Genomic DNA, 15,408 nt, shown 5'->3' with positions numbered 1-15,408 from the left:
TAAACCAATCTCAAAGTGCATTATTTTTCTAAGACCAAATAAATGGTTAAAAGTGCAGGCAGGCTCAACACAAAGTTTGAATCTGTCCTTCCCATGAATTTCAGGGCTGGCTAATACTGGTCAATCTTGTTAAAAATAATTATTCAAATGATACCACACCTTTTGTTTGTTCCTCTTGACAGTGGGTGCGATGGAGTGGCCCATAAGTGGGAGTGACTGCCGATTGGCTGGAATTTGGTGGGGAGTATAAAGCTGGCCCTGACTTTGACGGACTTAGTTTGGCCTGGGTGCTTCAGTCAGACAGATCTGCTCATGCTTTGGAAGACTGAGTTTAGCCAAGAAGCCTATCACAGGCCTACACCAGCCCAGAAAGATTTTTATCCAGCCTAATTAAAGGCTTGTTCTAAAGGGGGAGGGGGGGCTTTTACTTCAGCTGGGAGTTAGATTGTCATCAAGTTGTAAAAGAATCTTTCTAATCCAAATCATGTCAGTTCCTATGGGACTTAACATTCCAACATTGTCTGTTTTCTCCTATATTCTTACTGCTCCTGAGTCTGTCTGTCTCTCTCTCCCTTCATGATACCTGAGTCTACATCCCACAGTTCTCACGCACTTAGTGGCTTTGTATGTGCTGATGCCATACAATGGTTCAGAGGCACTGTGCTCATTCAGGCCTTGATTTGGTGCATGGAATTTATTTATGGCAGGAATAATATAAGACGGTGCAGGGGACTAAAGTTTTTTGTTGGGTAATTTTTTATTTTGAAAAAAAAATGCCCTGTTCACAAAACCAAAACTTTTTACAAGAAAATTTCAGTTTTTTGCTAAAAAATGTCCATGTTCTGGTGGAGAAAATCCCAGAGATGGCTTCTTGGCTCCCTGCCAGCCTAGAAAGCTCTTGTGAATTTCAATTTCTGCTCTTTGCCCCTATCTTCCCTTAACTCCAGGAATGGAGAGGCAGACAGCGTCATGAAGACAAAAAATTCCATTTTGGAATTTGGGATGAAAATTTTTCCCAAAATGCAAAATTTTTCTGGGAGATTTCCATTTTTTTGGGTCAGCTTTACAGCGGACAGAAAAACATGCTTGCATATATATCACCAACATTTATACGTCCTGCTTGGTTTTCCAGCTCAGACCACGGTATCACTCTACTGTATGTGAAGCTACACAGAGATTGTTTTTTCCAAGTACTATGCATGCCACGTGCCATCCTGAAGGTTTTGGCTGTCAGGGCTGAAAAGGGAATAAACCTACCCTGTCGCTTGAAATAAGAGAGAATCCTGCAAAGTTGTACAGGCTACGAATCCTAGAAATGTAGGGCTGGAAGGGACTCCCACAAAATCATAAAGTCCAGCCCCCTTGGTGCAGCAGGACCAAGTAAACCTAGACCATCCCTGACAGGCATTTGTCCAACCTGTTTTTAAAAACCTCCAATGATGGACACTGCACAATGTGGTGTTTTAACCACAATGACTGCACAATGGTGATTTGTTTCCAGTAATGGCTGTTCCAGTGAATGATCTACCTGCAGGAAGAGGCATCAGTTTTCATCCTTGATTTTTTTTTTTTTTCCCTCCTCCCCCACACCCTTTTGGGAGAATACCTGTAAATGTCTCCAATTAGCCAGATGAAACCTTTTGGTCCATTTGTCACCTGCCCTGCATAATGCACGTTTCACACAAGGCTGCCAGGCCTCCAAGATGCACAGCATTTTGTGAACGACCAAGTGCCATTTTCACATGAACTGCCCAACAGCTGTGCAATGCGTCTCAGCAATGTAAATTATACAAACCTCTATGATAAACACTGTGTGTAACTGATGGAAGAATGGAACCCTAAAAGGGTTTTTTATTCCAAATGGGATAGACTGGGTCAGACATTGCAAGCTGTTGTGAGGGAAGCTTTGTCTGAACAGGAGATGTAAATTCAGAGTTAACTGGGATGCCTAAACACAGAAAGAAGGTGGCTGGTCATTCAGGAAATCAACACTTAACCAAAGCACTCAGAAGCAGCTTGAGTTGAGATTTCTACTGGCAATGACTTCCTTGCAAACATGCAGGACTAAGGAGGTGTGAAAGCCCTGCTCCTGCAAGAGAGTTGGACCTGCTTTACTTGGGAGTTGCTTCTGACCAGGGCAGAGATCTGATCATATCTCATGACAGGTAGAACCCATGTCTAATCTGGTCTTCAGCAGCTGGCATAACATTGGATTTATCAGTTTCCTATCTCAGAGCAACCCAAGCACTTCAAGGAAGGGGCTACTCTTCCAAGAAATCAGTTAGTACAGTAAGAACCAACAGCTTCTTTGAGGAATGCTTCTTAGAAGCTCTATGGTGTTGATTATTATTTCTATCCCAGTAGCCCCATTCTGCTAGATGGTGTATTATGTACCAAGGCAGTCCCTGCCCCCAAAGAGTCAACTGTTCAGACAAGATACAACTGATGGGGTTGAGGAATAGAAGGAAGTACAGGGAAGGGGGGATAGAGGCCAGGGTATGGTTGCAATAGTAATAGGAGCATGTTTTGCACATGTTATCAACCCTAACCCTAAGCTGCAGTCTAGACACACCCACAACTCCCCCTCTCCCTCCTGGTCCTGAGAGCTTTAGAATCTGCAAGTTCTCCAGGTCCTCAGCTTTGTCCAGCCTACATTCCCCTATTAGAGCAATAACTAGGCTTGGAAGGATTAGAATTTTATCAGTAAATGTCAAGTCAACATCTATTTCACTGTACACACAGACACTGCCAAAAAAAATTCAATTGATGATCATCAAATTGACAGACAAATTAAGAACATTGCTGCTTGAGAACTGAATTGATTTAAGGATATTTATATTTTGATGTGTGATGTTGACAATTTGTGTTAATGGTTATAAAGCTTTAATTTTTGAATCTTAATGTCTTAATAATAATCTGACCCCCCCATCCCTAATTATGAGCAACTGTGAACCTTTAAATCAATAACAAAAAGGTTACATTGATACTATCCATCAATATTACTTCTAAAAAAATCCAATTCTGCCAAGCCTAATACTAAGGCTTCTGGTATCACTTTGTAAGTGTGCTCTTACTCGGCTATAGTTTAGCTTGATCATCTTTTTTGGCTTTTGTTTTCTCATTTTCCCAGAGCTCCCAGAGAGCTGCAATTAGCACTGAAGGGTTTATCACTGGGCATGCATCCTCTTTGAAGCAGTTTTCCAATAAGATCTCCCAACTCGGACACTTTCATCCAGATTTCTTTGAGCATAAGCAGAAAAGCATTTCAAAGAGCTTGAAAAATGCTGAGCAGTTTTGTGATTTTTTTTTTTTTTTTTTTTTTTAAACCAGCACTTCATTCTCTAGGCCTGTTCTCAGTTCTAGCTGCATACTCCATCTTGTGCTGAGGTTTGAGAACAGTGCACTCACTCTTCTCCCCTTGTCTGGATCCTCTGAGGTTTCTTTCAAAAATCTTGCAGAGTCCTCTAGTTCCCTGTCATCTAAACCTGAGACTCCATGCCATGATCTGGAGACCAAGGACTCCATTCAGAGAAGGGTGGGGAGGCAGCTGTTGAGTGGTGCAATCCCCTGTCTCCCAAAAGAAGAAAACACTGCACTTACTGAACTACAGTACGTGATCCTGCATCTCTGGAAGTAAAGATGTGGGATGAGACTCAATGCCCTGCATAGCAGCATGCAACACTGCCACTAGGTCGGGCAGAGCCTGTCCATTTGCTTCCAAGAATTTCCTTTGCACATCCTGAAGTCTCCTGAGGAAGTGACCATATTGTAAGAATGCACTACCACAAGATTTATCTAATAGGCAGCTGCAGCCTGCACAGTGACAGGAGGGCTGGATCAAATCTGACCCTGGTGTAACTCCTGTGAATTCAATGCAGATTCAGCAAAGATTAATTTGGCTACCTTTTGGTCAACAGACCATTTGCTTCAAAGAGTGGAGCAGAGAGGCACTCAGTATACACACGTTCTTGCACCCACAACCTAAGTCACTGCTAGTAGATCAAATGTCTGGCTTACCAACTTCAAAATTCTCTTTTGGAGAGAAGTCTTGTCATGTTTGCTTTTTGATATGGAACATTCATCTTCTCTAACTTTGTTCTACTCAAGCTCTTTCACTGGCTTGTGAATTACACCAGTTGACAAAATAGATGACAAAAGAAAACCTACAAAGTTATTAGCTAGTTTATCAAACATATAGTTTGTTATTAAAGTGGCTTTAGAAGCAGTATATAGTCAAACCAATTTTTTCTGGTAAATCATACCTTCAGGATATATTTTCTGAGGAGAAACACATTTCTATTTCAAACCTAGCAATGCTAAAACTTTATTCTAGGCAGCGTTGGAGATCAGTGGCTTGTTGTTGTTTAACATGCTTTAGGGGCAAAATCTGTTGCAACAGATGTAGAATAACTACTCTTAGTACCATTTCTGCCACAAAATCCGTTTCAATGCCATTTCCAAGTGTCAATATTATTAGCTAGAGGAGCAAAAAGAAATGACTGTTCAAAATTGTCAATTTCAGTCCTTCCACTTCTATTTCCACCATTTTGATTATTTTGCTGCAGTGCACTGACTAGTGTGCATTTGGCTACAGAGGAGACAGCTGAAAGAGAACTTGCTTTTGTTTCTCCCACTCTATCATATAAATTAGACACTGACAAGGTGTAAAAAATCTAAAAGCAAGATCTCTAATCACTAATGACACTAACCAATTACATGGTTAATTTAATGTTAACATTTATTAAAACTGAAAGATGTTAATTAAACTGCATTGTGAAAATTAATTCACTTGTTGCACTTCACTCAGCTTTGACAATGAAACCAGAATGCATAGTTTTGCTTTCCACTTCTAGTCTATTTCACTTTCTGGTTCTGATTTCTGTAGTACAGTGGGTATCAGACTGCAGTGAGTACCTAATGGAACAATTTATCAAGGGTTGTGGTGGATTCTCCCTCGCTGACCATTCTGAAAGCAAGACTCTGTCATTCTGAAAGATCTGCTCTAGGAATTATTTTAGGAAAGTTCTATGCCCTGCGTCATACAGGAGGATCAGACTAGGTGATCAATGGTCCCTTCTGGTCTTGGAATCTCTGAAGCTTGAAGGTAATCTGTGCAGCTCTGGTAGGTCATGTGGTGCTGGCTCCACCCTTGCTTGCAGCTGCTTCCACTTCTGTCCACGGCAAAGAAGAGCCTGGACACCTGTAAAAGCATCTGAAAACAGGCTAGCTCCTCTCTTCATCTGCCTTCCTACGAAGCCAGTGCTGGATAAGAGAGCATAAAGAGTTGCTGCCTGGGGTGATAGGAGCTATCTGTGCAACAGTTATAACTAGCTAATTAATTACTTTCCTATAGTAGTAATTATAATAATGGCTACCAGGATATTATGCTCACATTTGAGAAGAGAGGTGGTCCAGGAGACATCACCCAGTAAGGCATAGGCAGCTATCACAGGGTGACTGGCCCCTTTAAGGGGAAATGGGACCAGCCTCACTGTGCCATAATTAATTAGCCGCTTCCCAGACGGTAGGGATATAGCGTCATGGACACTTGGGCCTTATAAAAGTGCTGAGTGGGCTCGGTCTGTCAATACAATCACAGGGTGGGAGAAGGCACCCAGCCTCCTGGCTTAGGATTCCAGATGAAGCAGCCCAGGAGAAGCAAAGAGCTCTAAACTGGAGCACGGAAGGATGTGAGGAATATAGCCCAGCAGCATGGGCTGAGACTGATACCCCAGGGAAATATTTTGCTACAAAATCCAAAGCATAGGCCTGACCTGCTTAACAGGGTTCCTTTAAAAACAAACTTGCAGTTCACTAAGACAAACTCATGATTCAGAATTGCTAAGTGTCCACATACCCCCTGATTAACACACATCAGCCTGTTTATATCCATCTATACTGTTGCAGTCAGAGCGGGGAGAGAGTCAGGGGTGAGGAATGCCTCACTCTACTTGTGTGAATGTCGAGAATTCCTTATTATCCAGCAACCCAGGACAATCTTGGTGCTTAGGCTAGGTGAATGAAATATAATTTGCTGCTTTTCAGACACTTGAAAATCATGGGTGTGCTGACTGGCCAATGCAACTGACCTGAGACTGAAAATTATTTAATGCACAACCAAGGCTGCAGTTAAAGACAGCCGATGTGTGGGAGTGGTACTAAAATGTAAAAAGAAAAGGAGTACTTGTGGCACCTTAGAGACTAACCAATTTATTTGAGCATCCGATGAAGTGAGCTGTAGCTCACTTCATCGGATGCTCAAATAAATTGGTTAGTCTCTAAGGTGCCACAAGTACTCCTTTTCTTTTTACAAATACAGACTAACACGGCTGCTACTCTGAAACCTGTATTAAAATGTGGCTGCCTTGGGATGGAAACTATGGCATGCTGCTTCATTTGTAATCCTGTGGTTTGGTGTTTGTATTTTTACAATGTGAGGCAGCAGAACCCACTGAGCTGATTTTTACACTGCCTGCAGCTTCCTTAAACAAGCTACTGAGGGGTATAAGAAATGTATGGTTTCCCTGCCTGGCACTTTTCTGGCTTGATACTCTGCCAGTTGTGTCCCATGCTGCACTTTGGTAATACTTTGTATTTACATGGCACTCTCAACTTAAAAAAAGAGAAATCTCCTGGCACTCTGTAAACAATTAAGCCTTTTAACAAACCAGTAGAGAAGTATTAGCCCAACATTACAGAAGAGGAATCTGAGATGCAGTGAGTTTAAAGGCCACAATTTTGAAAGCATGCATACATGCTGAGCTCTCCATGCACAAGCATCCTCAACTTGGGCATGCCCAAAAGACCTATGCAGTTTTACATGACTGGGCACAGGGAAAGGCCATGGCAAAATTAGGAACAGAACCCTGAACTCCCAGATCCCAGTCCCTGCTGCCTCATCCCAAGAGTATCCCGCCCTGTTGAGTACTGCTCAGCCTTCTCCCATGGCAGTATCATGTGTTTTACCAAGAAACTGGAGAGGAAAATCTCTTTGATTTTCAGCCTCATGCTTATGACATTTTGGTGAGTCAGCTTACCCAGCATTTTGGAGTGCAGAGCAAGTAAGATTCTTCTTGCGTGAAGGGACTTAGAGCACAATTTGATCTAAAACAAACTAAACTTCATTTTTAGCTTCTATATATTGATACATTATGGCAGGGGTGGCCAACCTGCGGCTCCGGAGCCACATGCAGCTCTTCAGAAGTTAATATGCAGCTCCTTGTATAGGCACTGACTCCAGGGCTGGAGCTACAGGCGACAACTTTCCAATGTGCCAGGGGGTGCTCACTGCTCAACCCTTGGCTCTGCCTCAGGCCCTGCCCCTATTCCACCCCTTCCCACACCCTCCTCTGAGCCTGCATGCCCTCCCTCCTCCCCCCCAGAGCCTCCTGCACACCACGAAACAGCTGATCGGGAAGTGCGGAGGGGGAGGCGCTGATCAGCAGAGCTGCCGGTAGATGGGAGGCACTGGGAGCGGGGCGGTGGGAGGGGGCTGCTGATGTATTACTGTGGCTCTTTGGCAATGTACATTGGTAAATTCTGGCTCCTTCTCAGGCTCAGGTTGGCCACCCCTGCGTTACGGGCTGTCTGTGTCTGAGATCCAGGTTGACCTTGAACAAGTCACCTTAAATAACTTTTGTAGCCTGGGTTGTTCTCTTTTTAGCTTCTGAAAAACGGTGGTCGACTCCCTGGATTGTAAGAGGCTGGCAAGGCCTGGTGTGCACCCAGCTTCAGCAGGTGTTAGATGACTGTGTAAAGCTGTTGCTATTCTGATGGCTCACTAAGGCAGGTGCAGGAGATAGGATGGAGGAGCTCTAGTGATAGGGGCCTGGGCTGGATGAGGTGCTGGAGAGAGATCCTAGGGTCAACTAAACCTCATTCTAAGCTGCCTCCCTGAATTGGTGGTGGTGATCCAAGTTACCAAAAGGCCAAACCTCAGGAATGGAGTAAGTTTGGACACTAGCTCAGGGTCTGTGTGGTCTGATGAGGACAAGCTTGAACTCAGCTCACTTGTAGGGATGGAGTCTTTCACCTCCACGTGACCTGTTCAAATCCAGCAGGTGAGTAGTGACAGAATTAGCCTCTGACAGCTTTGAAGTGGCCTATGTAAAATAACTTTCTTCAGTTCCCAGTAACACGTCTGTCACATAAGCCATCATCATCATGTGATGCCCCTCAAATAGACATATTAATAATGTTTCCCATACAGACTTAAAATTTCTGGAAAATCAAAACAAAATGAAAAAGCCCCGAGTCTCACTCTGCAGCTGTTGTACATGCAAGTAGCCCTGCTGGGACTAAGAGCCTAGTAAGGTTTGCAGGACTGTGTCCTTTGAGTAATGCACAGCCAAGGCTGCAATTACGAACTGCAGACATGTAGGAAAGGCACCCAAATCTGGCTCTCTCTGGGCAGAAACTATGGGTACTACTTAATTTGTAATCCTGTAGTTAAGATTTATATATACTTTTGAGCTGAGTTTATTTTCCTTTTGTTAATTGCAATACACATTACCGATAATTATAGACAGTGTTGCCACTTTAGCTAAAATCACATGATATTTAGTGTCTTTTCTTAAAGCCCCAGCTCCTAGAGTCATGTTAGTGTGAGAATCTCCGCTTTAATTTTTTAAGGGGGAAAAAGTGTCTCATCCTCATGGTTGCAGAGAAAAGCTTGAAAATGTGACTTCACAAGGGAAACTGACAATTATGATTTAAAAAAAATTTTTTTTTTTAAATCATAATTGTCAATCATGACTCAGGGGAGGGGGGCAGCACAGTCATGATTTTTGAATACTTGGGGTTGCCAATACTGAGATCACTGAGCTACAACAAATGACTGCGAACCCAATCCTAAAGTGCTTAGTGCCATCAGTTGTCATCATCTATGGCAGCTGCAGCTGCCATGGAACTTCCGAGCCTGGGCCCTGTATGATAAAGCTACATATTTTTGTCATTATTCATCTATTCTGTGTTCAATAGGATGAAATTTCCTATGACGAGGAGGAGGCTCAGACCTCATCCTCCCAGAAACTGCTACCTTTAACAAAATGTGGTCAATGATTTTTTGGGTGCCCAACTTGAGACTTGTGGACCTGATTTTTTTCCATAATGCTGTGGACCCAGGGGAAGCTGAGGTGTTGTCTTTATAGAGTGTTTATTGTTGTAGTATCCTAAGAGATGGGCCAAAATGTTCAATGTGCTAGGATACTACAATAAGTGCCCTATTAACACAACAGACAAACATCCCAATAGCAAGCGAGTATCAGACCTAAGTGAACTACAGCTTTTCTCCATGAAGTCACAATTCACAACAGAGAGAGTAGGCACTTTAGTTTTATTCTCTTCATTTAGTACATTAATTTGTGTTTGTGCCCCCACACAAACTTGAACTGTGTACATGGCCAAGGAGCAGTGGAACAGTTTCTCTTGCTGTTATTTTTAAGAATGGATTCTAATGCTGGATTTAGAAGTTTTATAAGGACACTGTCAAAGCAAGATCTAGCAGCACTAGTGGGGCAGATGCTGCAGAAGCCTGGAAGAGAGACCAGGGAGGACAAACCAAGGGAAAATGAGAAGGTGTGGGAAGGAAAAAAGAAAAATGTGGGAAGAAGGGAAAGTGATAGAGATACGTGAGTGAAGTGGATAGAGAGAGAGAGCTATCAGGAAAGACTAGCATTTGGTTTTAAAAAATGCTCCACAGATTCCAATACCAGAAGGGACCATGGTGATCACCTAATCTGACCTCCTGTATAATACCTGACAGATTTTTCCCTCAAACATTCTACTATTTATTAAATACAAGTAATGTAAGCACGAGTGGGAGAGAAGGGGTCTCATCCTGAGTCTGTTTGTGGCTTTGGCTGGGGAAGATATTCTCAGTAATTTATCCCACAAAGCCTTTCTCAATGCTTGCAAGGTATAGATCAAGATGACATGCATCTCCTACACAGTAGAACATCTACCCTCCTTTCTCAAGTCTTAGGAAAGAGACCTAATCTCTAAAAAGACTGCTGCACAAGGACTCTCTCTGTGGATGTCAAAAGGTCTTGCCTTTTAAGTGACGCATCAGAAGGAATGAGACTATATGGGGAAAAACTCTGACCATGACCCTGCAACTAGCTCTGTATGTGGTTTGAAGTCAGTGGGGCTTTGTGTGGAGGAATTTGCAAGATCAGGGCTTATAATTAAGTTTGGAAAGATCAGATTTGTATTGGTAAATGTTGCTTTCACCACACACACACACAAACCAATCAAATATTTCCACTGATGATCGAAATTTACAGATAAGCAAAGTAAGAAATGCTGCCTGAGAACTTAGTTTGATCTAAGAATATTTACTTTATAGATTTTTGACATGGGAGGTTGACAATTTGTGTTAAATTGTAGAGCTTTAATTGAGTCAACATCTGCCATTAAATAATTGCTGACCCCCTTTCTTGTTTTCCCACCCCATAATTTCCCACAACTATGAAAATATAAATTAATAAAGCTTAACTAATCAATATCATATGCTTAATTGAAGAAAAAATCTGGCAAGCCTACTTATAACTCTACGTACTTTTTATATGTTTGCTTCTGAAAGAAAAAACATTATCAGGTGAATTAGAACTCAAGTTAAAGATTAAAACCCCTGTTCCAACACCATTGTTTATGAAAATTTCAGTGACAGGTGTTTTGATATAAATATTCTCCTGCCACACTTATTATCCAACTACTGCAGCACTGTGCTAGGGCATAAGAGCCAAGAAATGAAACAGGCTGGTCTAATTTCTCTGTCCATACAGGAAAAAAAGCACAGAGTGTAAACAAACTACGTAAGTATGGTAAAATAAGTCAAGTAAATCATTAGAGTTCTTCCCATTTGAATAGTAAGATGTTTAATAGCACAGGTTTAAAAACTGTTAACTTGACAGCATCTCTTTAAGAGGGACATCTTGCTTGTATCATTTAGGTGGCTAAAAAGGATTGTGAGAGTAAGGTTAGATATTTGAATTATCCATACACTCAGAGTAAACAAACAAATGCATCACCTTATTCACAGAAAGCTATAAGCCTGTGGCATTATTTGCAGGACAAATACCTAATAATGCTGAAAACAGAACTACAAAAGACATACTCAGCAGAAAAGACGACTGTAGAACTAGGTAAATAGCTGAAGTGAAACTATTTTTGGTTTTCAAGCCTGATTTAATTTTGAGTTTTCCTATACTCTTGTTCTCCTCAACGACTTTCTGTTGGGTGTGATGTTGAAAGTGGCTGGGTTACTGAACTGTGTGATGGACCCAGGAGGAAGGCTCAAAACCAAAATGGTGCGAGACCACCCCAGAAGAAAGGTAAACAGAATACTGACTAGAGCTCCTAGGCGCTACAGTAATACAAAACATTTGTAATGTACATAGTGTCCCTGCATCACATCCTTGAGGATGCCAAAACACTCTGACATACTATCAGAAAATTCTCAAAAGTATGTAAGGTCATTTAATTTCTATGAGTCTTAGGCTCCTAAGTCACTGAGCACTTTTGGAAAAACATTATATTTTTATGTACAGAGCATCACTGAAAAGCAACTGTCTCTGTAGCAGAAGGCTGCAGCCAGACACCTGGAAAACTGCACAGCTGTGGAATGAGAGGGAAATTTTGCCCGATGACACTGGCCCAACAGGGGAAACCTATTCAATGTAGAGCAGAAAGCAGCTCAGGTTTTAATCTCCGCTCTCCTTGGAAAATAATTGGATGTTGTACAATTTATCTACCTTAGAAGAATCAAGAACCAAATCAGCTGTGCAGGGTTTTGAACCTAAAGTTCCAAGGAAATGAGACCCTTTTAAAGTGGTGCTTACATCACTACTAATTTTTCTCTACATTTGCCCTACAGCCTTGATTTAACATATAGTATGTTAGCTGTCTGCCAAATTAAATTAATATTGTCCGGTTTAAAAGGTAGAGATGGGAGGGAAGTGAAGTAGCAGCAACTTCATACAACATTCCACTTTTTAAATGATTTGAAGCCAGCTGTAGCAAAGGCAAATGGAGATTAAACCCTAGACGGATGCATGGTAGTATTGTGCGCTATTAAAAGAAAGGCTTTTTAGCTTGGTTTACCTAGTTGTGGTATCACTGATATTCTATCAGTCCTGTCTGTGTTTGGCAGGTGCATACTATAAAATAACAATGGTGGTTAACAGATTTTCCCATGTTCATTTACATGTTGTCCTATTTCGATTTGACAACAGAAGTTGCAAACTGTTTATAAATTACATTGTGACTTCCGATTCCTCTTAAGGAGAAGCTTTTTTCCCCCAGTCCCCATCCACCTCTGCCATTGTTCATTGGCGCAGACTCTGAGGTCAGGCAATTATCATGCAGAAAGAGCAGAGAATGAAAAAGCTATTTTATTCATTTGTCTCAAGAAATTTGGGTCATGTTTGTAGACAGACATTCCAAAATCCCCAAAAACGCAGTAAGCTAGATTCTGGACAAAAGTTTGAGGTCATTTTCTTACTGTCCAGATCCTTTGTTCTGGTATATATTTAGGCATTGGCTCCTATGAAGTTTAATACATTTAGCATCACATTTCTGTTGACAACCCCTCACTGAGAACATTTTTGTTTAAATTTAAACAATGAACTTGTTTTTTATAATCCTACTTTTCAACTATGAATACCTCTAAAGTGTGTAAAGCCCTGTTGGTTACTGTACAGTTGCATTAAGCTGATACTTCAGTACCTGCCCAGAAGCTGTTCAATCCAATTTTCATCTCTAGCTGTTGAATAAAACTGTTAAAAGGCTGTAAAGCAAATACCCCAGGAGTGTTTAACGGAAGGTAAAAAATATTAAATGCATGGCTCCCTGCCTCTGAACTTTTTGGTTTAGAACAGAGACTTCTAAACAAAAGAAGGGGAGCTGGGGGAAGGGATAAAAAGCTAGTGGTGGTTTTGTTGGTAGGGCTTATTACATTTGTTACCTCTGCGTAACTGGTGGAATGGTATGCTGATATTTTGGAGTTTGGCTATGGTGTCCACAGCTTTGATAAATCAAAGGAGAGAATCGCCTTGAGATCTCTCTCAAGGGAGACACGGTGGAGATGCAGCCTGTATCGGTTACACATAGCTGCAGGGTCGCAGTAGGACAGTGGGGTATTTGTCTCATTGCACCCAGGCCCCCTCCAGTCGGTGCAGCGCGGCGCGGGGCAGAAGGGACGTGCCCCCCACCCAGCGGGCGAGCGGCCGCCGGCACGGGACGCTGCAGCAGAGGAGAAGGGCCGGCTCTGGGCAGCGCCGTGAGCTGACGGGGATGGGGGATGCGGCCCGGCCCGGCCCGGGGGGCTCCATTGTGCGATCCGTTGCCAACGCCGCTGGCCCGCCCCGCCCCGGAGCCGGGACCCGCATTGTTCTCGCGGGGCGGCAGCTGCCCGCATGGGAAGTGGGGGGGGGGGCGGTTTTGTCCCTTTTTAATCCTGTCACGAGCCGGGCCCGGCCGGCTTGAGCGGCCCCTGTTGTGGGGGGCGGGGGGAGCTGGTGCGGCCGGCCCCGAGCTCTGCGCGGCCCCAGGGCGGGAGCGGGCCGGGCGGCACAAAGGCGGCGGCGCCTGGCGCTTACCTCTCCCGAGCAGGGCGGCGAGGGCGGCGGCCAGCAGCAGGAGCGAGCGGCCGGCCATGGCCAGGCTGGGGCGGGCGGCGGCGGGACCTCGGCGCGAGAGCTCCTCTCAGCCCCCCGGCCAGGCGGCTGCCGTCAAGGCGAGGGGCGGGGGCGCGAGCGGCCGGGGCGGCGCCGCCTCTGCCGGGGAGGGCGGGAAGAGAGGCGGCGCGCGAGGAGCGGGGCCGACCCCGATGGGAGGGGCTGGGTGGATAAGGGGGAAGCCAGGAGGGGCGGGGTGCCGCAGCTGAGGGGCTTTCGCGCAGGGGGGGGTCCCCAAGGGGGCCGGATCCGGCTGGGGAGGCCAGGAGACGCGGCCCCGGGCAAGGCGCCGGAGCCGAGGCGGATGGGTGGGGCGGGGATGCGTGAGGAGGAGGAGGAGGAGGGGGGCAGGGGAGGTCCCCGGGGGTGGGCAGCGCTCCGCCCGCTGCGAGGGCTGTGTGCCTGGAGCACGCACAGGCGGGGACCCCAGAGCAAGAGGGCCTAAAAGATCCGCCCCGCCTCCCCCACACACTTTCTCCTGGTGCAGTCCCAGATTTGGTTTTTGAATCCAAACACAAATAGGACCCAGCTTTGTTTTGTTTCGCTGTGTGTGGGAGTGTGCGGGGGGGGGATGCAGAACATATTGGTCATCAGTCCCCAAATATGAACCTACGGGATGAGGCCCGGGATTTTCAAGGGGTCTAAAAGTCACCACTGTCCACGAACGAAACTTGTTACTGAAAGCTGCTGACCTCATCAAAGCAGATCCATACCATAACCAGGCCAAAGAAAATAAAGAGCCCACTCTCCCTTCGCTATTCAGAATAAGAATAATGGTAGAATGGGCTGCTGTACTTATATCAGTAGCAATGGTTGAGCAGGAAGTATGGTCTCATTCTAATTTTAAAACAAAACAAAATCCAGCAGTAGGAGTGCAATGCAAAAATCAGCATCTGAAATCTTGTCCCTTTGCAACCGTCATAAAGAAGCTGAACAGAAGCTATAGATGGAAGTACAAGGAGTAGCCTAAAAGTTAGCATTCATGGTTTGCATGTTAACACATGTATGCTTTCTGACCCCCTCTGCCTGCTACATGCAGCCCCTCTGCATGACCTATTCCTAGTGCTTATCTGGGGTAGAGGATTGGAATGTGGGTGCATGTCAATACTTCTCTTGCAGGGTGCTGTGACCATTTGCCACTTTCTCCACACTTGCCCTGTGTATTTGATGATGGGGTAATGAGTTCTAGGTATTGGCACTGTCAAAATAAACACAACATGAAAACTGAAAACAAGAAATGAAAGAGTATCATGATTCTGTGCTATTTAGTTGAATTTGTTTAATTATGGTAAAAAGATTAAAAATAACTGTTATGATCCCTCAGTACAGAGATCAGTTCTTTGGGAAGCCAGAGCTGTCTTGATGGTTTGCTGTTCTTTGCACAGCAGTCAGTGCATTCATACTGTCTGTCAGGGACTCTGTGTTGTGTGTTCTGCAGCTTTTGGGTTTGCTTGTGTGTGCGGCCCAGGAACATATTTAAATAATTGTTCTGGGTACAGAATTTCCCTTTTAGTTAAAAGGCCAGTCACATGGGTGCAGCTGGAATTTGAGTGGGATGTTAATAGAGCAAGTCTGTAAACATAAAAATTCTGACACACTTTTAATATGTGGCACAGACAGTGCAGCCACAATGGAGCGATTTCAATTGTGTTGGAACGTCAACCTTTATTCTGAGTTCCTTGGCTTTGGGGTGCATTTGTACTACACGAGCTCTGGGGGAGGCCTAGTCATG

At 44.1% G+C, this 15,408-nt stretch overlaps 1 protein-coding gene across 2 annotated transcripts in view; it reads right to left on the bottom strand.

Moving 5' to 3' along the window:
- Positions 1-13,732, bottom strand: part of CD99L2 (CD99 molecule like 2) — an 88,277-nt gene extending 74,545 nt beyond the window's left edge. For both annotated transcript variants that reach the window (XM_074962604.1, XM_074962605.1), the window contains exon 1: positions 13,599-13,732. In XM_074962604.1, coding sequence (XP_074818705.1) covers positions 13,599-13,656 — 58 coding nt within the window. In that variant the 5' untranslated portion in view covers positions 13,657-13,732. The remainder of the gene's footprint in view (positions 1-13,598) is intronic.
- Between the last annotated feature and the right edge of the window lie 1,676 nt (positions 13,733-15,408).

The sequence above is a fragment of the Natator depressus genome, chromosome 9 (assembly GCF_965152275.1).
Source record: "Natator depressus isolate rNatDep1 chromosome 9, rNatDep2.hap1, whole genome shotgun sequence".
Classification (NCBI taxonomy): Eukaryota; Metazoa; Chordata; order Testudines; family Cheloniidae; genus Natator; species Natator depressus.
The sequence above is the reverse complement of the archived record's forward strand: the minus strand, read 5'-3'. Positions and strand labels throughout refer to the sequence as shown.